Raw genomic sequence first — 27,636 nt, forward strand, 5'->3', positions numbered from 1 at the left:
TCGTACAATATTCAACATCAATATCTTAAAAACAATAAAAACAGTACATAAATAATCGCTGACACTAAAATAACTACTTTCTGTAGCAATATATTTTATGCGATTCAGGCCATCAAGTGTGAAGAAAAGGAGAGAATTGTACTGGAATTAAACTTCGGTAAAATGGGGAGTTTCGTTATGAGACGCAAATTGTACTCTAGCCATTGTAACATTGAACTACGACATACACGCAGATTTAATAAGAATTGCTTGTATAGCAATGTCTAACACACTTATGTCCAATTCAGTGTATTTTGCATTTCTCATACACCACGAAACCTGAATCAAAAAATGGAATATTCAAAAGTTCTTCCATAAGAACTGTGTACGCAGGGCGGAAATAACCATGTTGCTAGTGGTTGTTAATCATCGATAATTGCGAGGTGCAACAGATAGCTGAGTAGTGAATACTTTTAATATTAATGCTTTTTTGATAGTGAAATTCCATCTAGTATGCAGCTGCAAGAAGGCAAGACAATCTACGCTATAATGTACGGTCTTGGGTCATATTTGGAAAGTAACTTTAAGAATAAAATGGATAATTTACATATTTGGTAGTCCAGTGTGTTTCAATCTTCGATTAATACCTTTCAGAGAGTCGGGAACGGAAGTAAATAAAGATAAATGTAATTAAGGTCTAGTAGCGGAAAATATGTTTTAAAAACCATTTTGAATTTTTTGATAGCCATGTCTGTATTTTCATCCTTAATTTCAAATACGGCAGACAATACTAACAAGAACTTCTGCAAGTGGAACTACGATTAAAAATGAATGCTAATCTTTTGTTCTTGAAGATGATGAGGGAGCTACAAATGCCAAGCACTAATTCGCAATAACTGTGCTGTGTAAACTGATAAATTTCGTCGAGTTTTGGAAAGGTGTTTGAAATTCTTCCTTTTATTTAATGTTGTATAATGTATGAGGCTCACACAAACATACAACTGTAAGCAATAATAAAAGAGTTTTTAAAACCAGAAATTACGTACAGGGGTCTATGTCAAGAGGATGTAATAGAAAAAACAAGAGATTTCTTGATATTTAGTGTGATACAGTGAAAATTTTAATAACATATGGTCAAAGGAACAAATAAACCTTCCCTTGTGTTCTTCGAATAATCAGTGCACGAAAGCAATTTTATGTTATTAGACTTCGGTATATTTGGGTCATTGAACTCCCGAACACTGTTTGAATGGATTAAAGAGTGCGTCACAGATTAGATATAAGAAAAATTCGTACGTGCCCATGCATGGACTCAACGTCAGCTTTGAAGTGTTGAGGGTTTGGCAAGATTTATCCTATGAATAAACTGGCCAGTTACAACTTGTTACTATTGATTCTTGTTGACTTCATACTATACATTATGCGTTCGAAAGTACAGTGAAGATAATGGAGTGGGATCTAATTAGTTTTCTACGATCAATACTTCTTCAAAGATGTCCTTTGTAGAAGACTAGTACTTATTGCCATAACTAGATTATACCTACTTTCATTAAAGGCTAGTTCTATTTAGTGGCTTCAGATCGGGAAAGTTACACAATTAGCAACTCAAGGAATACTTGAACGAAGTAAAATGAACATTCAATGAGCATCATGTTTCAGTTTACTTATTTTGGAAAATAAGTTAAAGAAACAAATTGTTGAAATCGGAGTCGGCTTTTTTCTTTTCCTGGCTGAAGAAACGCTTCCTTTCTAAGAAAGTTTCAGACAAATGATCCATCAGCACCAATTCTATACGATTGACTATTTATGTTGTTAAAAAGTATATTTCACCGAATCCTAGAGATAATGTATTAAGGAAGATATAACATCCTGAAATTGGTCAACAAAGAACTAAAATGTACTGCATGCCAAAGCAGTAGATAACACTGTTCTACACACATTTTGTTACATAAATGAAAACACCCGCTCGTAACTAACTTGAAATGCTGAATACGAAAATGAAATTAAAAACTCCGATTGGCCCGCGCTAGGGCCTTAGGAAGTAAGAGACCCAGCGAAATTGCAAAGATTTTTCGTCAAATAATAGCAGTTTTACGTAGAACCGGGGGTCCTAGTACCTCTAAATTATTAATTTGTGGGAATGACCCATTGACCCGTCTGGTTATCGACCTATGTTGCGAGTATATTTTGCCACCAATCTTGACATAATATATTGGATTGTGATGTTGCCAGACCTTGAACAGTGTTGCCACATATAAAAAGTATGTAAACGCTTAGATATCCTTCCCCCCTGTTACGCCCAAAAGCGAGCCAATCGGACTTTTCTAATTTCATTTTCGGATTCAGCATCTCCAAATTAGTTAGGAGCGGGTGTTTTCATTTATGTAACAGAAGAAAGTTATATTTTATAGAAAAGTGTAATGGCTTTACACTTCTTTTCATAAAACTTAGACTCCCTTCCAGAGTCCAAGTTCAGAAAGTTGAACCTTAATCCTTATGTTCCGTGGATCTGCTTACAAAAAAAGCATATACTCCCTTCATTTTTCTATCGAGCAACATCCATATTCTATATCCCCCTGACACCTCGCGTAGAGCCGTCTCTACAAAAAACGACATTTGCCCGTTCGTTCCTGCAGATATCTCGAGCTTTCCTGAGTTGAAACCTTTTGTAGGGTAATTTCTACAGTTCAGATTTTGCTTTCGTCAGACTAACAATAGCAGAAGCGCCTTATGTTATCCGACAGCAGTTGAACATTCCGCCTGCTTCATGTTGCGATTCCGTCTGGGCGTCAGGAGGGTAATAAAAATAGATTTGGAAATATACAAGTGGCATATAGAAAACAATCATAAATGTAGATAAAATCAAGAACTGACATACTGCATTAAGTCACACATAAAACTTTAGATTGTGCACAGTCAAAGGAATACTAACGAAATAAACAAAAGCAAATCAGTGATGTGCTTTAGGTAATGCGAATAACCACATAGAGATGTGTACCACTGTTCACTATAGTGGAGCTTCGAATCCTATCTATAAAAATGTATCTATATTGACGAGGAGCCATCCTTGTATGAATAAAAGAAATACCATTCATATGTAATAATGTACATTAGAATATACATATTAAATAAAACCTTAATTTCTTTCCTTCTTTTTTATGTATACTTTAAAACAGAAAACAATGTGGAAAGGTGCAAGTCTTAGAAACTAATTCTTGACTATTATACGCTAGGAAAATCGTTGTAGAAGAAGTTACATCAAAGTTACATTGACCATGAAGTTTCATCGATACTTGTAGAAGTGTCCGTTCTGAGTACGGGAAGATAAAACCAGAAATTTCCATAGAGTGGAAATTGTCCTTTTCCCCCCCTTAAGCTTTATTTAATTAACAAATACTACATACTCAATTTTGTTGGTCTGATATGCTTTCACCCTCTTTATTCAATGGAAGCTAATTGCATCTTTGTGTTGTGCTATCTCCCCTTCAGCATCAAAACTCTTTGAACTACTTTACTTCTTTGTTCATATAATAATTTTATCATCGAAGTTGAATTGTTACTGCGTGCGTTGTGAAACTGTCACTGGTCCAAAACCACTTTGGACCATTTGCTGTAAAGTACAATGTCCAATTTGAACGAAATTCCATCCCCACAATCTGTATCTGTAGAATGCATGCTGCTTTCGTCATGAGCCACTGTGAACGGCAGACTGAATTTAGGCCGTGTCCAAAATTGAAAAGTTCACACATTGAACATACACGATTGAGAGCTACAGATGGAGTACACATTAATTGTGTACACTTCATCAAATTAGCTTTGTGATCCGCACTTGGTTCCAGCAACTCATCGTGATGAAACACGGAGTATTGATAACAAAGAAGAAAGAATTTCGCCTGCTAGAAAAAAAAGCTCACTTTTTTAGATAAATGACTTTCCAGTTACATTAAATATATGTTACAGATTGAAAATATGGGGCAACCATAAAAAGACTTAAAAGTTCCTTTCACGTACGACAACTTCAGCTTTACCATCTCAGCAAATATTTATCATTTCGAGTTTCTCTCTCGTATCCCAAAAGCTTCAGCTTTACCATACAATGACAAGCAAATATTTGTCATTTCGGATCTCATAAGCGCACATTAACAGGAGCGGAGCGTGAAGGCAATAACTGTATAGTCTACATATTAAATTATATGCACAATAAGCTAGTAACAGCATGAAAATCTCTAAACTGTTGGAGGTGTTCTATTTTATTAGGCATGCTTGCGCGAGGGAATATTTATTAATCCACCAGAAGGAAAGTTGCACTGGTGATTAGGGCGCTGATGACACTTAGGAAGTAACTTAGGAATTTCATTCCAAGTGAAAGCAGGCAACTTTCAAGAGCGTTAGGGCCCAGAAAATACTGCATGGAACGCTATTTACAATAGTGTGGCTCAAAACTACTATTAAATAGAGATGCAAAAAAGCCGGCTTTTTTGAATCGATGGTTTTTTTCACATAAAAAGCCGGCTTTTTTGGGAAAAAAAAACGAGAATTTTGGAAATTTTGGCTTTTTTCAACTTCATGATTTTTCTATCTAAATAGCTTTCTTATAGTATATTCTATAGTTAGATAAGAATTCCATGACCTGAATGTGATATTTCGCTCTGAAATTCACCATCAAGATGGATGGAGCACGTGTTTTACGAATTAAAGCTAACATGAAGAATGTAGTATTTGAGGGTAATTTTAGAGGCTATTTAACTTTATTTTAACTTTTGAGTTATCGACATCTCTTTTCTTCTCTAGTTTGTCATCCGTGTTTCATTTCTAAGAGCTTTTAGTACTCTAGCTTCTAGCGCAAAAGTTAAACTTGCCCGTTTTTCTATTTATCCGTCAAAGCGTACGTTTTTCAATATATCCGTCAAGCCGTACTTCCATATTTCTGTTATACTGTAGCTGTGAAGTGATTTAGCAATAATTTTCCGGACACAATCTTGAATACCAATTTATACAAATAATCAGTAGCGGATTTAGAAAAGTACTTTAGGAGGTTTTTTTCTGATTGTTTCGTTTCCTAAAAAGTCCTAATTTTATTTGGGAAGTGCTTGAAGTTTATGAGTACAGGCATAATATTTCGTTTCGTTTATATGTTTAGCAATAATCTTCCGGATACAACTTTAAAAATCATTTTATACTGAGAATCAGTGGCGGATTTAGAAAAGTATTTTGGGAAGGGTTTCTTACTAATGTTTAGTTTTTTAAACATTCGTAATTTTTATTTGACGGGAGCTTAAAGTTTATGAGTAAAGGCATAAATAATAGATATTTCGTTTGCTGCAGACATTCCGTAACTTTGGGGAACGGGCTTCAGTCCGAAAGACCGCCCCCCTAACCTTCGCAAAACCGTCACTCCTGGTAATTAGTAATAATAACGATTTAAAAACAATAAAAAAGGAAGTCGCCCAACTCACAGTACACGCACTATTTCTACATTCACAGATGGAATGAAGAAAAGCTTTGTCAGAATGGTCGAATGCTGGTTAAATCCCGGACTTCCCGATAGAAGCGCAAAAGCTAATCACTCAGTCATGTTTGTTGTGGAGTTGTATTTAGCTTACCTTAAATATATTCCGTAGTTTTTTTGGGGGGGGGGAGGGGAGTTCCGTAATGAAATGTTGAATCCCTCTTGTTAAAAATTCAGAAAACTTGAGGATTGGGTAAACTGTGATGGTGGTTATATAAAACTTAACTGTAGAATTTCAAGAATATACAGAACCAAAAGCTCTAGATGTGCAGCCTTTAAGTGTATCATATAAATCTAAGTATTTCTCTTATGTTTTATTTTAATTTTATTTTGTTTCAAAAAGAGGGTATGGAATATTTTGAAGTAAAAATACTACATACTATTTTGCTAGTTATTTGTGTATTCTTTAAAAAGAAGTGTTTACTTTTAGGGTTGGCTGGTTTACACCAACTTTTTTTTTTAATAACTGGTTTAAACCACAAAAATAAAAAGAATAAAAAAAGCGAATCGTGTGAACTTCATGGTAACGTTTCCGGATATCAAACCACCTGCAATAGTTTTATTTCCCTTTCACCTTTTAATCAAGGTGTCCCATGTTCAATTCTCGGTCGAACCACAAACCTTCTTTCATGCGTAACCCAAGTAGCGGTTCGGATGTCAGTTTAAACGAAAGTCTTCTCCTTGATAACCTCGGTATTTCGTAAGGATGTTAAGCCTAAATATACGAAACAAACCAAATTGTATATTTCTGCATGCCTAAATGCGTGTTGTTTTATAAAGAAGCCAATATTGCTTAAATATATTGATAGAAATTGGCAAAATTTATCGATTGCCTACGTAGCTTCCAACATTAGCTTGGATTGGACTTTCAATGATATCTACGTACCGGTACTAAATTTGTAATTTAATACCTCAGTTTTAGCGTACTGATTATGGTACGTTGACCTTTAAATTTTATATGCAAAGCAATAACAGGATTTTCCCGTTATTGTCTTACATTTCAAGTAATGACGGGATTTTCCCAATGGCTAGGGCGGGAGATTCTCAACTTAAGAAATTTACTGACCGCACTTCTTTAAGCTTATGGGGGTTCTTCCGGCATAACCCCGCTGTTGCATAATAACATCAAGGCGAAACAAACTTATTTCTGTGAATATGTAATATAAATACATAAAGCAAAAAATCTAAGTCAAAAAAGCCTGGTTAAACCAAAAAAGCCTGGTTTAAACATCCCCCAAAAAACGGGTTTTTGGCATTTTCAAAAACAACCACGGTTCTTGCCAACTCTGCTTACTTCTGTATATAGGAGGTTAAAAAATTCTTATTATATACATTGGTTAATCCTGTGGAATTCATAATGTAAATATGTTGAAGAAAAATTGTTTGAAATATTTTTTCGAAATTCATAGTTTATTTTCGATGTTTTATATTATTATCAGCATCAACCACTAATTAAATGATTTTTTATGTTATAGAGAAGCGATACAAAGTCTGTTTTATCAATTTAAAGCAGTATTTTGAAAAAAGCCCAAAATTTCCCAAGCAAAAAAGCAAAGCAGAAAAAACCGAGTTTTTTTCCAAAAAAGCCGGTTTTTTTCCGAGCCCTTGCATCTCTACTATTAAAGAGAGTTCAAATTGTGTATAATTGCTTCCTGTATATTAGATTACACATAATAATAATGTAGTTGTGATAGCTGTACTGTATTGCTTCAGTTACAAGCTTATTTCTATCGTATAACGTTAATAATTCCGTTCCTTAGACGTTACTCTTTCTTTGTGAATCTATGAATGTTATCCGTAAATCTTGGAAACCATGTTCCCATACCTTTAATCTGCACGAAAAATTAATACTTGCAAGGATGACAAGGAATAAAATGCAATACGAATCTGAAGTTAATTTTCACTTAACTTTAATCAGTGATGAAATTTACATATCCTAACCTATCATCTGCATTACAACCTGTAACACATGGTCCTGGAATTCCAGTACCTAACACACCGCAAGAACTACTGTATACAGATTCTGCTTCTAGTAGCACTGAATGTAATGATGAGATGTATGGTAGAGAAAAGGAAGTTCCTGAGCCGAACTTATTTACACAGCCCGAGTTTAACGATTTGGTGCGAGACCTGGATCTGTCCAAGCAAGCAGCGGAACTCTTAGCCTGAATGCTTAGTGAAAACAATGTATTTGCTTCAGGGACATCATATTCATACTTTAGACATCGTGAGAAAGAATTTGTACAATACTTTTCTACTAACGGAAACTTTTGCAACGTCAGGAATCTCATGATAAAACTGACAGGGGATGAATATAATGCAGAGGAATGGAGGCTTTTTAATGATTCCAACAGGTGAAGTTTAAAGGGTGCGCATCTTCACAGCAGCAACCAACAACCCTCTGTACCCATTGCTTATTCTAAACAATTAAAGGGGACTTACGAAGGTATAGAAATCTTTGAAAAAAATCAATTACGAGGGTCATTAGTGGTTATACGCTTTTTGGACAGCAGCAGGGATACATCAAATATCTATGCCACATTTACGAATGGAACAGCAGAGAACGCGATAAACTCTAGACTCAAATTGATTGGCCTGTCAGGGAAAGTCGCAATGAAGGAAGTAAAAATGTCTGCCTCGTGGACCCTTCATAAGTCATATTACCACATTTCCATGTTAAACTGGGCCTAATGAAACAATTTGTCAAAGCTCTGAATGAAGATGGTCAATGCTTCCAGTATCTAGTGACAAAATTCCCACAACTTTCAAGTGCTAAATTGAAAGAAGGAATATTTATTGGTCCTCAGATCAGTAAGTTGTTTAAGGACTTTGAACATTGTAGACAAGTGTTAAAAAGTAAGCATGGAGTGCATCCAGGGACGGGTATCGTAATTTCATGGGGAACAACAAACAGGAAAATTACAAGTACATTGTGTCTAATATGCTCCAGAAGTTTAAAACATTAGGGTGCAAATTGAGTCTTAAGATTCATTTTCTGTATCCACATTTAGACAGATTTCCTTCTAAATTGGGTGATTTAAGTGAAGAACATAGTGCAAGATTTCACCAGGACGTCAAGGCAGTTGAATTCCGCTATCAGGTCCGTTGGAGTTCAAAAATGCTGGCGGATTATTATTGGACGTTCGTACGGTAAGATTCAAGAACTACTCACAAAAGAAAGTCTAGTTTTAGGAGTTTCCAAGTGAAAAGGCAATAGACAAAAATTAGGTAACTTCTTTATCAATGATATATGCCTCGAGGATATTTGTTGCGGAAGAGGTGGTGGTATGGTGTGGGATATGGATTACCCGTATCATAGGGGAATTCTTCATCCATGAGAACCTAAGTAAGGACAGAAATATTGACATGCTGTAGGAACAGATATAGCTATCTCTGCTGAACCCAACAAGATGGTGCATTTTCGCTATATACATTATGTGTCAGAGAGTGGTTAAATGCACAGCTCACGGGCCACTGGATTGGTCATCCAGTACGAATTGAGTGGTCACCCCGTTCGCCTGATCTACACTCTCTCAGACTTTTATGTGCGGGACCATCTCAAAACAATTGTTTATCAAGAAAATCGCTGATCTCCGTCACAAATAACGAATCAGTCACACGTGTGACTGTGACGCCGAAGATGATATTACGTGTCCCACCAGGACCGGAGAAACGTCTTCTATTATGTGTAGCACACAACAGGGAACACATAGAACACATCTTTTAATATCCAACATACAAAATTTATTTCACAAAATTTCATTACTGATTAACGTTACGTAAAAAATAATTTCAGATTCGTATTTCTGGTGAAATTCTAGCCTAAATTCAGGTTTCTCGTGTCCCCTTTCCCATTCGAAATATTGGACCTGAATTAAAAATGGCGGATTTCAATATGGCTACCATGATGCCAAATAACACCATCTGGTGCGCCCACCTATTTACACGCTCCAAAGTTTCGTCATTTTTCCTCACGCCGTTCCAAAAAAAAATATCCCGTTGAACTTTCGCCTAACCCCGTACTAAACTTTGCAGGACAAAATCGCAAAAGAGTCAACAAATTTAAAATAATACTTAGTATAGTCTTTGTTTTGAACTTTGCTATATTATAAACGTAAAATAATTAAATCACGTGAATAATAGTATGAAGAGTTGATTCGATGTAAAACTATGTCTTTTTTTCTTGTCTATTCAGCTCTGACTATGTTCCGCTGTGAACAGTTAGCTGAGATAACACTTTTGTGTCTTGACGTCACGACGACTTTGCCAGTTTCAATAGCAAACAGATACTTGATTCTTAATTTTTTGGTTTTAGATGTTTTACGATTAACCGTTCGCTTAAAGGAAATACCAATGGATAATGTGTTATTTTGCTAAGGGTTATACTAAATTTGATCATTGATATTTATAAGTTTTATACGTTGTAATGCCACATGTATGACTATATCTATCTTAATATTCGTTTCCTGTTTAACTGCGCCTTAAGATGTAAACGTTTTGTAGAAAAAATCATTTAACTTGGAAATAATTGTTTACTATTCAAGTTTGAATTTATTTGTAATCCTTACATTCTTAAATTGAAATTAGAAATTGAGATCTTAATTTAAAAATGATTAGGTTGTGCAGTTTTGCGTATACCTTTCAATCAATGATTACTTTTAAATGTCATCACTTGAAAATAAATTCTCATGTAATTGGCTTCAAACAGAATAGAAAGAAGTGGTGGCCTTCCGTTTCTGAACCTTCAGATTTCTATAGCAACAGAGTGAGTTTTAGTTCAAATTGCTATCAAAACCTTTAATTTATCCAGATTATAGAAATAGATACTTAGTAGCTGTAGGAACACCTACTTATGACAGTATGATATTTGAATTCTAGGAGAGTTCTTGTCAGTATTTGCCAAAATTACTACAAAAATTAACTTTTTTAGGAGCCATCTTCAAATAATGAATGTAAGCAAATAGCTGATATTTGAGTAATATATATATATATATATATATATATATATATATATATATATATATATATAGATGCAAAAAAGCCGGCTTTTTTGAATCGATGGTTTTTTTCACATAAAAAGCCGGCTTTTTTGGGAAAAAAACGAGAATTTTGGAAATTTTGGCTTTTTTCAACTTCATGATTTTTCTATCTAAATAGCTTTCTTATAGTATATTCTATACTTAGATATAAATTCCATGACCTGAATGTGATATTTCGCTCTGAAATTCACCATCAAGATGGATGGAGCACATGTTTTACGAATTAAAGCTAACATGAAGAATGTAGTATTTGAGGGTAATTTTAGAGGCTATTTAACTTTATTTTAACTTTTGAGTTATCGACATCTTTTTTCTTCTCTAGTTTGTCATCCGTGTTTCATTTCTAAGAGCTTTTAGTACTCTAGCTTCTAGCGCAAAAGTTAAACTTGCCCGTTTTTCTATTTATCCGTCAAAGTGTACGTTTTTCAATATATCCGTCAAACCGTACTTCCACATTTCTGTTATACTGTAGCTGTGAAGTGATTTAGCAATAATTTTCCGGACACAACCTTGAATACCAATTTATACAAATAATCAGTAGCGGATTTAGAAAAGTACTTTAGGAGGGTTTTTTTCTGATTGTTTCGTTTCCTAAAAAGTCCTAATTTTATTTGGGAAGTGCTTGAAGTTTATGAGTACAGGCATAACTAATATTTCGTTTCGTTTATATGTTTAGCAATAATCTTCCGGATACAACTTTAAAAATCATTTTATACTGAGAATCAGTGGCGGATTTAGAAAAGTATTTTGGGAAGGGTTTCTTACTAATGTTTAGTTTTTTTAAACATTCGTAATTTTTATTTGACGGGAGCTTAAAGTTTATGAGTAAAGGCATAAATAATAGATATTTCGTTTGTTACAGACATTCCGTAACTTTGGGGAACGGGCTTCAGTCCGTAAGACCGCCCCCCTAACCTTCGCAAAACCGTCACTGCTGGTAATTAGTAATAATAACGATTTAAAAACAATAAAAAAGGAAGTCGCCCAACTCACAGTACACGCACTATTTCTACATTCACAGATGGAATGAAGAAAAGCTTTGTCAGAATGGTCGAATGCTGGTTGAATCCCGGACTTTCCGATAGAAGCGCAAAAGCTAATCACTCAGTCATGTTTGTTGTGCAGTTGTATTTAGCTTAACTTAAATATTCCCTGGTCTTTTTTTTTGGGGGGGGGCAGTTCCGTAATGATATGTTCAATCCCTCTTGTTAAAAATTCAGAAAACTTGAGGATTGGGTAAACTGTGATGGTGGTTCTATAAAACTTAACTGTAGAATTTCAAGAATATACAGAACCAAAAGCTCTAGATGTGGAGCCTTTAAGTGTATCATATAAATCTAAGTATTTCTCTTATGTTTTATTTTAATTTTATTTTGTTTCAAAAAGAGGGTATGGAATATTTTGAAGTAAAAATACTACATGCTATTTTGCTAGTTATTTGTGTATTCTTTAAAAAGAAGTGTTTACTTTTAGGGTTGGCTGATTTACACCAACTTTTTTTTTTTAATAACTGGTTTAAACCACAAAAATAAAAAGAATGAAAAATGCGAATCGTGTGAACTTCATGGTAACGTTTCCAGATATCAAACCACCTGCAATAGTTTTATTTCCCTTTCACCTTTTAATCAAGGTGTCCCATGTTCAATTCTCGGTCGAACCACAATCCTTCTTTTATGCGTAACCCAAGTAGCGGTTCGGATGTCAGTTTAAGCGAAAGTCTTCTCCTTGATAACCTCGGTATATCGTAAGGATGTTAAGCCTAAATATACGAAACAAACCAAATTGTATATTTCTACATGCCTAAATGCGTGTTGTTTTATAAAGAAGCCAATATTGCTTAAATATATTGATAGAAATTGGCAAAATTTATCGATTGCCTACGTAGCTTCCAACATTAGCTTGGATTGGACTTTCAATGATATCTACGTACCGGTACTAAATTTGTAATTTAATACCTCAGTTTTAGCGTACTGATTATGGTACGTTGACCTTTAAATTTTACATGCAAAGCAATAACAGGATTTTCCCGTTATTGTCTTACATTTCAAGTAATGACGGGATTTTCCCAATGGCTAGGGCGGAAGATTCTCAACTTAAGAAATTTACTGACCGCACTTCTTTAAGCTTATGGGAGTTCTTCCGGCATAACCCCGCTGTTGCATAATAACATCAAGGCGAAACAAACTTAGGCTATTTCTGTGAATATGTAATATAAATATATAAAGCAAAAAATCTAAGTCAAAAAAGCCTGGTTTAAACCAAAAAAGCCTGGTTTAAACATCCCCCAAAAAACGGGTTTTTGGCATATTCAAAAACAACCACGGTTCTTGCCAACTCTGCTTACTTTTGTATATAGGAGGTTAAAAAATTCTTATTATATACATTGGTTAATCCTGTGGAATTCATAATGTAAATATGTTGAAGAAAAATTGTTTGAAATACTTTTTCGAAATTCATAGTTTATTTTCGATGTTTTATATTATTATCAGCATCAACCACTAATTAAATGATTTTTTGTGTTATAGAGAAGCGATACAAAGTCTGTTTTATCAATTTAAAGCAGTATTTTGAAAAAAGTCCAAAATTTCCGAAGCAAAAAAGCAAAGCAGAAAAAACCGAGTTTTTTTCCAAAAAAGCCGGTTTTTTTTCCGAGCCCTTGCATCTATATATATATATATATATATATATATATATATATATATATATGCGTGTGTGTATATTCGTTTGTATTGTTTTCATGACTAAAATTTATATTCTTTTCTCATGCTTCCAGAATAGCTATTTAGAGATGCAAGCACCAGACTATGTACCTACGTTAAAAGAAGACAGTAATTCCCTTGCCTCCGGAGAAGCCATCAGTGATATAAAATCAGAAATAATAGAACATGCGAATGACCCATTAGCCGTGAATAATATATTTAGCAACATTGATGTTTCTCTAGAGCATAGATGTTCCACAAAGAAAGATAATTCAGAAGCCTGGTGTGGAATCATCTCGAATGACACCTCCGAAGCGATCAGTGGATTTACAGCAAATTTATGTGATTTAAGTGATGACACATTAAACTTAAGTCAAGAAATTGATGCTGGATGTCTAAAGAACGTACACGATTCCCAAGAATCCCCAGATATCAAGAAAGAGGTAAATTATAAATGTCAACCTCCAGTTGAAAAGCAATGCGGCATACGTATCCCGAGAATCATCTTAAGGTAAGAATTAAATCATCTTTGATATGTTAATATAACGGTAACAAAAACAATATCTTGATTTCGTCATTGTGACAATAGCAACCACCTTAAATCACTCATATAGCAATACGTTGAATTTGATTTATGAACAGTTGTAGTTAGTTATGGTAGTGGCTTATTTAGAATTTTGTCTCGGGAAGGCTATGCACAACACGCGAATAAGCACTTGCATGTTTCCTTTTGAATGCCGACAAATTTTAGCGAATTTCATTTCCCTTTAATATTTGTATAATGATACCTTCAGGTATGAGGAATGAAAACCTTGAATGAGTAGAGAGGGTGCAGAAGTAACTGAAAGGTAAGATAGTACCTAAATTATCGAGACGGAAATGCGCAGGGAGAGGTGTAAAATTCAGTGGCGACAAATTTTAGAAAAATGAATAGCATATTAATTACAGATCCCGCGATAAGGAAAAGGAGTGCAAGTCATTTCAAGGAGAAGCGAAATTTGAATGAAATAATCAAAGAATGAATCAGTTATGAACAATAGGATATTAGTATTACACTATATTTTATTAAAAAGTCTTCTCTTTAGAGAAAGAGAATCAGTCATTGGGTTAAGTGATGTCCATTGACAACATGATTTCTTATATTTATGGACGGAAAGTTGTTGTCAGTCTTTCCTGATAGAGGCAGGCGTCAGATAAAACTGTGAGGGAATGACGGATCGGTGGAGTCTGACTAAGAAATTTGTAGGAGTCTGTTGGTCTGAGTGATGATCTTCCGACTTAACGGATAGGGCTCTGAAGTGAAGGAGTTCCGTATTTTTTTTTTATTTTGCCTTAAAGAATTTTCGTCGAATCACTTAGATTTACTTATTATCTAAATAAATATTTATCTACCCTGATATGACTAGCAGTTTTCATTTGAGAATATAACAACCCCCATATATTTGATGGAAGTTTTAACAATTTGATTTTGGTTTACAGTGAGTAGATACCCTTAGAAAGCCGTAACAGACTGGAAGAGGAAACCAGAACAAAGTATCGAGGATAGTGTATGCTACAGTTAGTATTAAACGGAGCACTGGAGCATCAGTGGGGAACACTTGAACTCTATATCATAGTGAATAAATATGTGGTTACTCACTTTGCCTCCGCTACCTAAAAGGATTAATAATTAATATCACTTCCCCCAAAGATGGGAGTGTGTTAGCACCGACATTAATTAATAGATATAACCACTCTTCCCATTGTTGGATGCTTGACTAAATATACACTTTCTACAATGGCGGAAAAAGAACAACGAAAATCACAGTCGTGTTTCTGCGCCACGCACTAGGCGTTTGTGAAGAAAATGCAGACAAATGACAATAAGGAGTAAAAGGATTAAAGTGCAGATGGTCAGGATGGTCTAGGAAAAACTCTATGAATTTGAAAAACTCGTAAAATGATCCGACAAGTTATTTTGTTATCTGTTTGAAGGGTTTGCATCAAGATTACATATTGCTGGAAGGCTTGAAATTGAGGGTTAAGTTGAAAGGAAAATTGTCAGATAGACTGCTTTGTTCTGTTTTATTTTCATTCCGTCAAGTATTCTTCCCTGTGCAAATAATAATGATTAAAATTTTTACCTCACTTATAAACTTTACTACCCTTCAAAGATGTACCTAACAAATTTCAAAATTTTCTTTTTGGTTATTAAAAAGAAATTCCATCTATTAAATAAAGTAACATGAAAACTTAGCTAGAAGTAGGTACTAACTTTATTGAAAGAGTCACTTCAAACTATTAACCATTTACCTATTAATGTAATATATATATATATATATATATATATATATATATATATATATATATATATATAACAACCCCCATATATTTGATGGAAGTTTTAATAATTTGATTACAGGGGAAACTCGTGACATACTCAATTCTCCGTATAAATTTTTAAGCCCGGTCTCTTAGGATACCATTTAATCAAGGTGTCACGATAAAAGCCTCTGTCGAGATAGGTTACAACTACCTTCAAAAAATCATTTTAAACGCTTTAGCCGTTTCTTCGTGGTTGCATCCGTAGAAGATCAGCTGTATTTACATGTATTAGAAAATCTAAGAAAAACTTTGCAAACACTGTCAGAGTATAAATATTTGTAGACACCATAATTTTGGAACAACCGTACATGAATAGTGTCTTCTTGTACAATAATGATTTTATTTCCCTTGATAATTTTGTTTTTCAAAATGTTTGCAAAGATGGTCCCCAGTGATGTAGTTACTGTTTCATAAAAGATTGTTAACAAAACATGAGTTAATGAAAAAATTTTAATAACCATTTTTTCTTTGTGCAAAAGTTGTTTACATTCTCGGAACAGGAAAATCTTATACCGTATACAATATAGAATTGCAGTATTCGCTCGGTTTCTTTTTTAATATTACACAAAATATACCAATATTCATCATATATCACATTTCATGATCATGTATTAATTAATCAAATATTTCCTATAAAAGAATTTAGTAACATTCTCTTTAAATACTAACTTCTTAATACTAAAGAATCTATGAAGGTATTGTAATTTTTCAGTAGTCACTGCTTTTTCTACATATATTTCGATTGCTTAGTAGTAGTTCGACATAGCTTAATGTGTCGTATAGGCATGTAGTCTTCATTTTCATGTTTGCTTTACAAAATATAAAGAATTCATTGTTTGCTTCTTTTACTCTATTTACAGGAAATTACATGTAAATTCAATAGTCTGTGCTAATAATGCATATAAAAAACGAATCAAAAGTGCACAGTCTGGCAACATTAGAACATCAGTTGAGAATGAAGGTCCAAATATACGAAAAGTTTGTAATTACACTAATAAAAATAATAGAAGTCATGGTACTGAATTAATAGAACTTCGACACAAACATGCATGTCTTAATTGCGATAAAATATTCAAAAATAAAACTGAATTTCGTAACCACAAGAAACCCTATGATATAACTTTATTGTATTTCTGCGCAATATGCAGAAAAGCTTTTTTTCAAAAGAAAAAATTAATTTTGCACTTAAAGTATCATACTTTAACAGATGAAGGAAATCGATGTGAGATGTGTTCTAAAATGTTTCACACGCAAGCCGGTCTCAATATCCATTTAAAATTGCACGACAAATCATTACGAGCAAAAAATGATGTACTTGAAGAGCGTAGTAGTGAGCTTAATTCAAAAGATCTGCTGGTACACAGGCCTGAAACTCTTTATACAAGTAGTTATTGCCAAAAACCCTTTTGTAAGAAATCCGATTTGTTTGATCACGAGAAGGAACATGTCTGCAAATCTAAATACTGTTGCAGTTACTGCGAAAAAGGATTTAAATACAAGAAGGGATTGGAAATCCATATGTCGACACATGTATACAACAGACCTTATAAATGTGAAAAGTGTGAAAAGTACTTTTCGAATAGATCTGCACTTATAAACCATATGCCTGTTCATCAGAATTTAAAACAATTTTATTGCAAAGTGTGTGACAAAGGATTTCTTAAAAAATGCTACCTTAAACAACATAATATTAACATTCATATTAATCCTTTGTCATTTTCTTGCAATACATGTGGCAAAAAATTTAGTTGTAAAACTAGTTTAACAATACACCAAAGAATTCACACGGGGCTCAAGGCATACGAGTGCGATTTCTGTGGAAAAAAGTTTATTCTGAAAAGTGCAGTGATTATTCATATGAGAACTCATACAGGTGAAAAACGATTTGAATGTTCCGAGTGTGGACAATGTTTTACTCGTCGTGACTATTTAGCTCGTCATATGAGGAAACATACAGGCGAACGACCATTTAGTTGCAATACCTGTGGAAAAAAGTTCATGCAACAAGGTCATTTGTATTATCATGAGAAAGTTCATACGGGTGACAGGAGCTTTTGTTGTAATTATTGTAACACATATTTTGCATTGAAAAGTCATTTAGTACGTCACATGAATACACATACAAATGGAAATCTATTCAATTGCTCCGTTTGTGACAAGAGCTTTACATCGCGTAGTTCGTTGAAGATTCACATGAGAATACATACAGGTGAGAAACATTATATTTGTAATATATGTGGCAAGCAGTTTAGTAATCCAACCTGTTTCAGAATTCACTTAAGGACTCACTTAGGAATTAAAAATTTTACATGTAATATTTGTGGTAAATCCTTCACAGAAAAGCGCACTCTGATCTCACATCATAGGATCCATGATGGGACAAAACCTTTTACCTGCGACCTATGTGGTAAAAGATTTGCTTGGAAGGAATCTTTATTTTCGCATATCAGACGTCATTCGAACTTGCGACCGTTTAAATGTCATTTGTGTGAGTATGCGGCCAAAGATCCTGGAGATTTAAAGGATCATGTCTCACGTCATTCAAACGAGAGATTATTTAAATGTAAATTATGTGTACATGCAGCGAAGAATTATAAAGATCTAAAATTGCATGAAAAGACGCATATACGAAAAGTAAAGTACTAATTTTTTGGGTTCCTTTCGAACTGTTATCTCAAATTATAAGGGTTTAAAGAGTGTTAAGTAGGGTAAGCTATTCTTATATGATTGTTTGATTACTATGTATATTCGTTCTGGATCAAATGCAAGGTGTTAATATTAATTAGATATTTTCGTTAGTAAGGGTTTGCTTCCCTTCTAAGTGTGCAGAAAATTAACCAATTTTTCAACATGAGGGATAATACAAAATGTAATATACTAATAAAATATTTCTTACAGTATTTATACAAAAGTATAGCGTTTGGATGTATTAAAATGCGCTCAAAAATTACATTTACCTCGCTGAAATTATTAAATATTCAAAACACATAAAGCTAGTGTGGTGAAGACATTCTTTTTTCATGAACGCAAGTTTGCATACTGGTGAAAAATATCATAATTCTTGATTAAGGGTCTGCCTGCTGCCAGTATGTGATTCGTACCAGAAACTTTCAATGTTCTTAATGAAAACAATGTTAATATCTATATAATCATATAATTTCTTAAAAAGCTAATTTTTATTCGTAAAACAATATTGTATTTAGATAAAAATGTCTTTTTACATGTTTAAATTTATTCTTTTATTCAATCTCACTGAAACAAGTTGGATAATTCTAGACAATATATTTAAAAAGTTAAATGAAATCTTGAAGTTTTACATCATGCCGGTTATGTTAAAGGAGACGATAATCGAGAAATAAATGCTTCAATCAAGAAAGTGGGAGGCAACGGAGAACTCCGAGAAAACCCACGAGCACGGTGTTTGTACACCATAAAGTCCACACGGCATGAGCTGGGATCGAATCAGTGTCCCCAAGCGCCGGAGGTGTTTGATCTACCACTGAGCCACCTTGTCTCCTGATAATATTTTTACAAATACATAAATTTAGATAAATGTTTTTTTTAATTCAGCAAATGTTTTAATTTTCGTAGATATGCTGTGATAAATACTATAAATCGTTCTCTCTCTCTCTGTACATATTAAAACTGTAATGGCTAAATATTTCTATATGAGCCAATTTTTTAATAAGACTCTTCGATGATGTAAGGTACGATATTCATATTGATGTCTTACTGATGCTTACAAAAGTAAATGCTTAATATACTATAGCTAAAGATGTTTATTGAATGTAGAATTTTAGAACTAGGTCGCATTATTGTTGTGAAAAGAAATGCTGACTGTTTGTTGGTGAAAATTTCAAACATGTGTAAAACTTACACTCAAGATATAACACATTTTCATTTTGTGAGCAGGCCCGCAACTAGGGTTTCTGTCACCCGGGGCAAACACACAATTCGGCGCCCCCCCCCCCCCCTTCAAGGTTTAGTCGAAAAGTATCACTTATGGATTGCAACTGTAAATAACATTCTTAATGAAACCAGTTATATCGATTTTTAAGTACTTTAACCCTCCAATACGCGCGCGGGCTACCATTGTAGCCCAGCGTTTTTATTTTCCTTGCCGCAAAGTAATTCGAGATGATAACTCAAAGGGTGTCTGTGTACCTTTCTATCAACTATCATTCTGCGTGTTTAGGATGTGGTCAAACGTAAAATGGAAAGGATCTCATTGTTATTCTGCTTGAAAGTTTCATGGGCTACATCTGTAGCCCGCGCGACTATTGATGTCACGGGTGTTCCAAAGTGTCAAAGTTTTTTCATTATAGTTTGAGTGTTGATCAGATGGTCAATGAGTTTGCAAAATGCCAATTCTGATGAGAAATGTTTTTAAAACCAATATTTACGATCCAAAATCATTGAGAACATAACAATGCAACAATGAAAAGCTTATTTTTATTTCTGTAAATTTTTCGGTGTAATCCTTTGATGTGGAGAAAAGAAGAAAACTTTCCATCAACAATGAAGCACACAAGAACTCCACACTATATTGTTATGTGTACCTCTCGAACTTGAGCACTTTCTGTACCTTTTGGGCACCTTTCTGTATACTTTCTCTTTCTGTATATATGCACCTCTAAGGTGCACACAAGTGATAGAAAAAACTGATTTGAGCAAAGCATCTGTCTTTACAGTGCATTAACTAGAAAGTTCATTAAATATGAAAGAAATTGCTTCATAAAATATTAATAAATAGATCAAGATATTTAGATTATTTAATATATAGTAAATATTATACATTATACACGATTAATGTAAAAAAAATGATTGAAATTAACAATAAAGCATAATAAAGCATAAGTTGGACTGATAGATAACAATTCAAAATGCCTCGAAAAGCTCTCAAGCAAAACTAATAGATAAAGCTTCATACAGCCTTCACTCGCAAAATCTCTTGGTAGGCGTACAAGAAACAATTAAATACACCGAGGCGTGTAAATTATCTTTTCCGCCACAAAACTGCCCTCTAGTTTAAAAACATTACAGCAATTGCGTAACATTACAGGGGGCGCGTCTGAGCTAAACTCTTCAACCACCAGCAAGCAACAAAAATCGGGAACTTTTCGCCCCCGCCCCTATTGATAACAGCGTTTTAAACTTCAGAGCTGTTCTCAGTGGAATTATACAAACAAACAGCTCCTTGTGGTAGGAAAAGGAAAGGGGGGGCGGATTCTCTGTGGTCGCCCAAGGGAACAAATGCATGCAATATATATATATATATATATATATATATATATATATATATATAGAGAGAGAGAGAGAGAGAGATAATCAACGAAAAGAGGTCCCATGGAAAAGGCCAAGTAAACTTTTGATTTCTTTTAACTTTTAGAATAAGTTCCTCAAGGGAAAGGGTGCGATTTTTAAAACAATTGATATATCTTCTTTCCGGCGCCCCCTCCAACCAGGCGCCCGGGGCACGTGCCCCCTCTGCCCCCCCCCCTAGTTGCGGCCCTGTTTGTGAGTGAGTAAGTCACGTGCCTTCACTTGAAAGTTCGTCTATTTATTATTGACAGTTTAATGGCGCCATCGCTAGTAAAACTACGTGTTCCCATCACGATAAGGTAACTTGCTAAATTTCAAAATGGGATTCCTTAAAGCTGACGTTCGAATATCAATTTGAGAAATATTCAACCATAAATATCAAGTACATGATGTCAAAACGCTAACACAATAAATGTGAAATACATAAGGAGAAAATAAGTCGAAAATAGCAATAATAGCATATAGTGAAATAATTTTAAAAGAACACTTCAAAACAGGTTAACTACTAAAATCTCAAGAATTAAAGTGAGAATACGGTCACTAAAAACGACTTTAATCATAAAAACGTGATGAAAATTTTTAGGAAGGTGTAAACATTCTCTGAAATCTAAGTTTTCTGGGCTTAAGAATGTGCTGAATAATCAATGGAACAAACTGTCTTCACATATGGATGAATATCGACAAGCACTAAATGTGTGTCTGATTATATTTCGTTCCAAGCTGCTTGCCAGTAAGATCGCATTTGTTGAGGGAAATTGCTACTAAATTTTGAGCACGAAATAAGAATTCACTGCAGCTAATGCTAACTCAGCATTCCTGATTCCTATGTCGGGCCGCTTGCTTCTCCCAATAACAGTCCTAGCATCCATCAGACAAAAACGACACAGCTCTCCTGTAGCTCATGGCACTCAACAAGAATGGTTTGGACTTGGGTGTACACACTGAAAACATTTTGCAGACATTTAATAACATTTTGAGAGTCAGTACCTATAACCACATGATTAGCCAAAGTTGAACCGCATGATCAAAGGCAAGCTTAACTGCTATTTGGTTAGCAGCTAATACTAGACACAGCTGATAAACACTAAATTGCGGAAGTCCTCTTCAGTTAAGAAGACATAACCAATATTATTCTGTCCAAACAGCCCATATAAAACACAATAAAGTCGGAGTACTATTCTAGCAATGCTTTAAACTTCTGCTGGTATTTTTGGATACTTGTGTGATGTTCGTATACAATAACATCTTAAGCCTGAGTCTTGAAAGCTTCAGCAGCCATGAGGGAAGAACACTAATATGTAGCGAAAAGACCGTAATTCAAGTACGTAGGTGAAAATACTGGTAAGCAAGAACTTGCCACGACCTTGTTGTGAGAAGACGTGTTGCCACAGTGGAGCTGAAAATTAAGGGGATGGTTAGACATACAGTCTATATGGCGATTGTGGTTTGTTTGCTCTCGTATAAAGACTAACAGTAGCACTAGTACGACCTGCGCCATATGTAGCCGAATTCTCGGCAATCAATTGTGTCAATTAGTTTAACCAAAAGGGGGAGTAGATAAATAAACAATACTATCGTAGTCTAACTTCTAAGTACACTACGATATAATCGCAATAGAAAAAGGGGCCGCGGTGGCTCAGCGGTAGAGCGTTCACCTCTGGTGCTAGGGGTCTCGGGTTCAAACCCTGCTCCCGCCAAGTTAACTTTGTGGTGGACAAACACCGTGTGCGTGGGTTTTCTCGGGGTTCTCCCGTTTCCTCCCACTTTCTTCAATCCACCATTTCATTCATTACTCATTATCACCGTCTCCTTTAGCCTAACCGGCATAACCGTGGGACGTAAAACTCAAAATTTCATTTCATTTCATTTCGCAATAGAAAAATAAAATCACCACCCCAAATTCATTGGGAAACTACTCGAAGAAAATGCATACTTCGGATGCACGATTACACAAGATTCTAAATGTGTGTGCCCACGTTAAGCGATCATCCAACGCCAAACCGAGAAATCAAACTTGTGTCAGGAAATGAGAAGACAAATATCGAGATACAAGTCAAAAGTAACATAGCAAGTTGGTTGGGTGCAAAAGTGCATCTCTTGGGCCAGAAAATCGAGACCCTGTTGAGTAATACTGCAGTCGTATCTGAAGTGGCAACAAGTAACCAAATCGTTCATATACAAGAGATCATAAGGTACTAATTGTAAGATAGAGCACTGTTAACGGCAACTACAAACTGTGTGGCACTAAGAACATTGCCATGAAAACGCCGTTCTCGTACTAAAATCGCTCTTACAGACGCATCCCCATGCACATTGAAATGACTTCATTCATAATCTTTATTATATCGTTGCTAACGAAATTTTCGAAACAGCTCTCCCCACTGGCAATGGCGTATTTTGTGGGTTAGTCTGCCTACCGGCGGTAGCTCTAAGATATTACAAAATAAAGTTATTATAATATAAACTAGTTTAAATTGATAATTTTATACGTTACTATCTCCTTGCAAGGATACAAGTTTTAGAACTTCATGAATTTAAAAACATCCACTACTTTCTTTGCACGCAGTCTATTCGCTTCTTCAGAGATTGACATGATAAGCTGACAGAAATCTCTTCTCTAGTTCCCCCAGCAAGAATCGTAGTTATCAGCGCATTCCTCTCACTTCACGCCTCCAGTTCTTCCCACAACGTACGAAGAGGCTGCCAGGTAACACGTTTCCTCTAGAGAAATCGGTTTCTTGGGCGTGAGCGGAAGGTTAAAAGGAAGTTATACGAGTAATGATATACACTAAGAATACAAATCGCTGAGCAAAGCAAGGTTTATTATAAAGTAATAAATGTGTGACAGTTTTGCCAACTAACTGAACATATTGGCTTCATCAGACACTGCAAAAACAAGAGAAAGTTGCATCTGAATATAGCAATCCCAGAAAATGGTTCTGAACGCTGATTGGCTGATCAAAACGGATTCAGCCAATCAAACCAAAAGTTAACAAAAATGCAACTAAACTCCGCATATCCATTTCCCTCCCTGGTCCAATGGAATACTAAGCTAAAAGTTAAGTCTTTCCAATTAGCGAACAGTGGGGCAAGTTATTGGAAAGACTTAATTTGTCTCTTTTTTCGAGCTAATAAAGACTTTTTCGAGCTTTCTCTTCTAGAAATTTTCTAATTCTCTCTTTCTACTAATAGAATGTTATCTTTGTAGAATGTCCATGCTTTTATTTTCTTATCTTGTTCAGTGCATTCTATGTACTTTTCATAGTCATTTCCATCTTTGCGTGTAGTAATGATCCTTATTCAACTTTTGTTGCTAATTAACTATTAACTCTAGCATATAGAACACGAAGGTGCAATACCGCATTTACAAAGGCTTTCCATTTACTTTTGTTCTTAGTCAACTGAACACAGTTTAAACTTTTCGTTATTATTTCTGTTAGATCAACTTAATATTATCCTCCGATCTGCGCATTGGCCTTCCTAATGCTCTTTATCCATTGGGATTCCATTTAAAATTCTGATAACGGTCCTACTTCGTGAATTCTGGTTTCATGACTTGCCCATTGAGACGAGTTCTACTACAAAACGAGACGAAAAATTTTCTTGTAGTGATAACGTAACGAAAATAAATTTCTGTAACAAAATTATTGGTTATTTAATGTAGATAGGTACAAGATATAACACCAATTTTCGTTATGACGCCGTAACATTATTCGAGCATGTAACGTTATTGTATTGTAACTAATTGAAGGAAAAAATATGTTTCGGATATTCCTTGTCGCGCTTGCGGCAAGAAAATCGAGAACTGGTACCAGCACAATGAGATTCCTTCCTCTGCGGGTATCTAATGGAACGAATATGAGCAAAGCAGAAGCTATTTTGTTACAAATACTATTTGCAACACCAGTAACACTGATGAACAGACAGATACTGCGATTTGGTAAAGGTACTGTGTTCATTAGTTACAGTTCTTATCAGATCTTTGGAGAGCTCCTCCGGCATGGTATCAATTTGTATTGTTCTTCAAAGGGTGACATTGAATTTCATTCTTCAGGTGGTGAAGCAGAACAAAATTTCACTTTCATATGTTGTTATTGCACATCTAAAGTAGAGACGGAGAAAAAACTATCTATTTCTGTGAATATCATAGGAGAATATCAGCCACATACAAGGAAAAGGGGCAGCAGGATCAGGGAAAAGCACATAGACAAAACCAGCAAACGGAAGGATAGACAATGTCTTTCATTCTTCATCTTGCTTTGTTTTCATAGCGCTTTTCGTTGTCCACAACAAGAGTAGGATTAATTGATGTAAGAACTGTTCCATGAATGGTAGGCGCAAGCCTGTGAAAATCATATTATTATTATTATTAAAACAAAACTTTACGATTATATAGCCTACAAAATAGCTAGAAAATTGCGTAATGCATGGCCACGTCATTGGCTATCAATATGCATTATTTTTCGGGTATTTCACAGGAGTTTGCTGATTCTTAATCCAGGCAGACCTCCAATTGGTTCACTATATTGAGTGAAACTATATTATTATTATTATTATTTCTAACGAGCGTAGCCTAGTGGTTAGCGTTCTTTCTTCGCAAAAGGGATATCCTGGGTGCAAAGCTTCTGGCCTGCTACCCTGGCCGGTTTTACCAGCTTTTTTCGCTGTTCTACGAGGTGAATGTTGGGATGTTATCTTTAAGAATAAATCCTGCCTGATTTTCTCCTTTCCTTTTTCCGTTATTGACGTTAAAATATTCTGTTATGTATTGGGCTTAGAGGCTTCATTTGAAATATTGTTACATAAATAAATGAATGTTTGGAGCACTCCAGCACGCGCCCAGAATTTTTTGTTTGAAGGGATCCGAAGATTTTTGCGGTCCATATACGTATATGTAGTATTGAACCTGTGTTATTCAACACCGGAAAAGACTACAAGTCATTGTTTATTAGTGCCTTCTATTAAAAATGATAGACCTAGAGATATTAAATAAAATTTTTAGGCTATATCAATCATTTCGATGTTAAACAAGTATACATATGTTAAAAAAGTTCACAAACGTTCGTCGAGTTACGAAGTTTTGTGAGGAGGAATCTGAATCCTATGGATCCCAACGTAGGTCCTGGTTTCAATTCCCAGTGGGAGCTAAAGTACTTTTCCGGTGTTGACTCAGTATCTTAAGACAATGGAAAAGCGAGTTAGCGGAGTCCGGTTATGTGCTATGTGCCTTCCTTTTACTTACAGGTTATAATGCTGTTGTTTGAGGTTGCAATTCGTCAAGTATAAAAGGGGGAAAGGGAGTTGGTAAAATCAATCTCATGTTGAAAGTTTACACATGTACACTCATGTCCAAAATCATTGTCGCATATCTATAACTTCTTGTAAGAATATAATTTGATAATGATTTTGCAGGGTACTTTTAATACTGATACTATGTGTATAATCGGAAAATGTATATTTGTGGTAAATTACACAGGAAAATAATTATAAATACGAAAATTAGAATGAGGAAAACAAAAGGTTGGTAAATGGGCAAGAAAGTTTATTTTCGTTTCATTGTTCTTATTTACTGCTCTTTTGACATGAAATTTGCCACATACATGTGTTTGCTGATTATATACATACTAACATTATAAGAAATACCGGGCGAATTCGTTATCAAATTATATTCCTACAACAACATATTTATAGGCATGCGACAATAATTTTGGACATGAGTGTACACGGAAGACAATATTTCAATATACATTATGTAAAACATTTATATGACAAAAGTTGGTGTATATTTTCTTTATAACATGCTCAACGATAAATTTTTACTACAATTCATTCGGGTTCGATACAATATGATGTACATTTCCTTTGACTCTTTTCCGTTATCCCCATGGCTTGGGATTAAGATCCTCAAGAACGAGCGGTGAATTTAACCGTCTCATGTGTGGATTACCTTCTTCCCCCTCCTTTAAAAATTTTTTTACGATAATTTCCGTTGCAACTGTTCTATTTTAATGTATATGTCGTATATTTTCCTTAAGGCTTAACAATCATTTCCACCACTTCGATTTAAACTGAGTGAACTTATCTCCCTCCCACCAGGTAAATATATGTAATACGAGCTGAAATACCCATTCTTCACATGGGTCAGATAAAATATCTATGTAAACAAACTGAACAACGAAAGAAAAAATATCGGCCACTTTCTACTACTTTTACATATCCCGATAAATGCCCCCTGAGACCCGTGGTTCGAATATAAAAGAACGCCTCTGCCCTCCAGCCAATGGGGATGTATTTGGAAGTCTGCCTGTGGAAGTATCACCATTCATCTCAGAAACCGCGAAAACTATGGATTTGACACTAATATCGATCACTTTGGATTATTTTTACGTTTCTCGGTATCCCCCCAGCTTCGCAGCCGAATGGAGTGAATTTGGAAGTTAATGCTATTGGAGTTTCACCATTGTTATCAGCGACCGCGAAAACTATGCATTCCACACTAATATTGGTACTTTTACATGTCTCGGTAGACTCCTGCCCCTTCCCCCTGAGACTTACTGTTTCGATTTTTAAAAAAAATACTCTTCGGTTTTGTCTGGGACCTGGACCAAAGTACTCATGACTAAAATTTGGTAACTCTCTTTCCAATCGCCCTGGTCCCCAGGCCGCACACCGACACACACACATATTGTGTGTGTGTTCTGTGGTAACTCTCGTCTAAGAGGAG

At 34.9% G+C, this 27,636-nt stretch overlaps 1 protein-coding gene across 2 annotated transcripts in view; it reads left to right on the forward strand.

The window, feature by feature from the left end:
- LOC145689990 (uncharacterized) overlaps nucleotides 1–27,636 on the forward strand; it is a 51,154-nt gene that overhangs the window by 13,727 nt on the left and 9,791 nt on the right. Inside the window, exons 2-3 of one of the 2 annotated variants that reach the window (XM_081764450.1) lie at nucleotides 13,301–13,737; nucleotides 16,451–17,799. In XM_081764450.1, the coding sequence (XP_081620576.1) occupies nucleotides 13,316–13,737; nucleotides 16,451–17,799 (1,771 nt within the window). In that variant the 5' untranslated portion in view covers nucleotides 13,301–13,315. Of the gene's footprint in view, nucleotides 1–13,300; nucleotides 13,738–16,450; nucleotides 19,522–27,636 lie in introns of those variants that run through there. The other variant, XM_081764449.1, reaches the window with a different exon arrangement.

The sequence above is a fragment of the Thermobia domestica genome, chromosome 7 (assembly GCF_964235325.1).
Source record: "Thermobia domestica chromosome 7, izTheDome1.hap1.1, whole genome shotgun sequence".
In the NCBI taxonomy this organism is placed as follows: Eukaryota; Metazoa; Arthropoda; class Insecta; order Zygentoma; family Lepismatidae; genus Thermobia; species Thermobia domestica.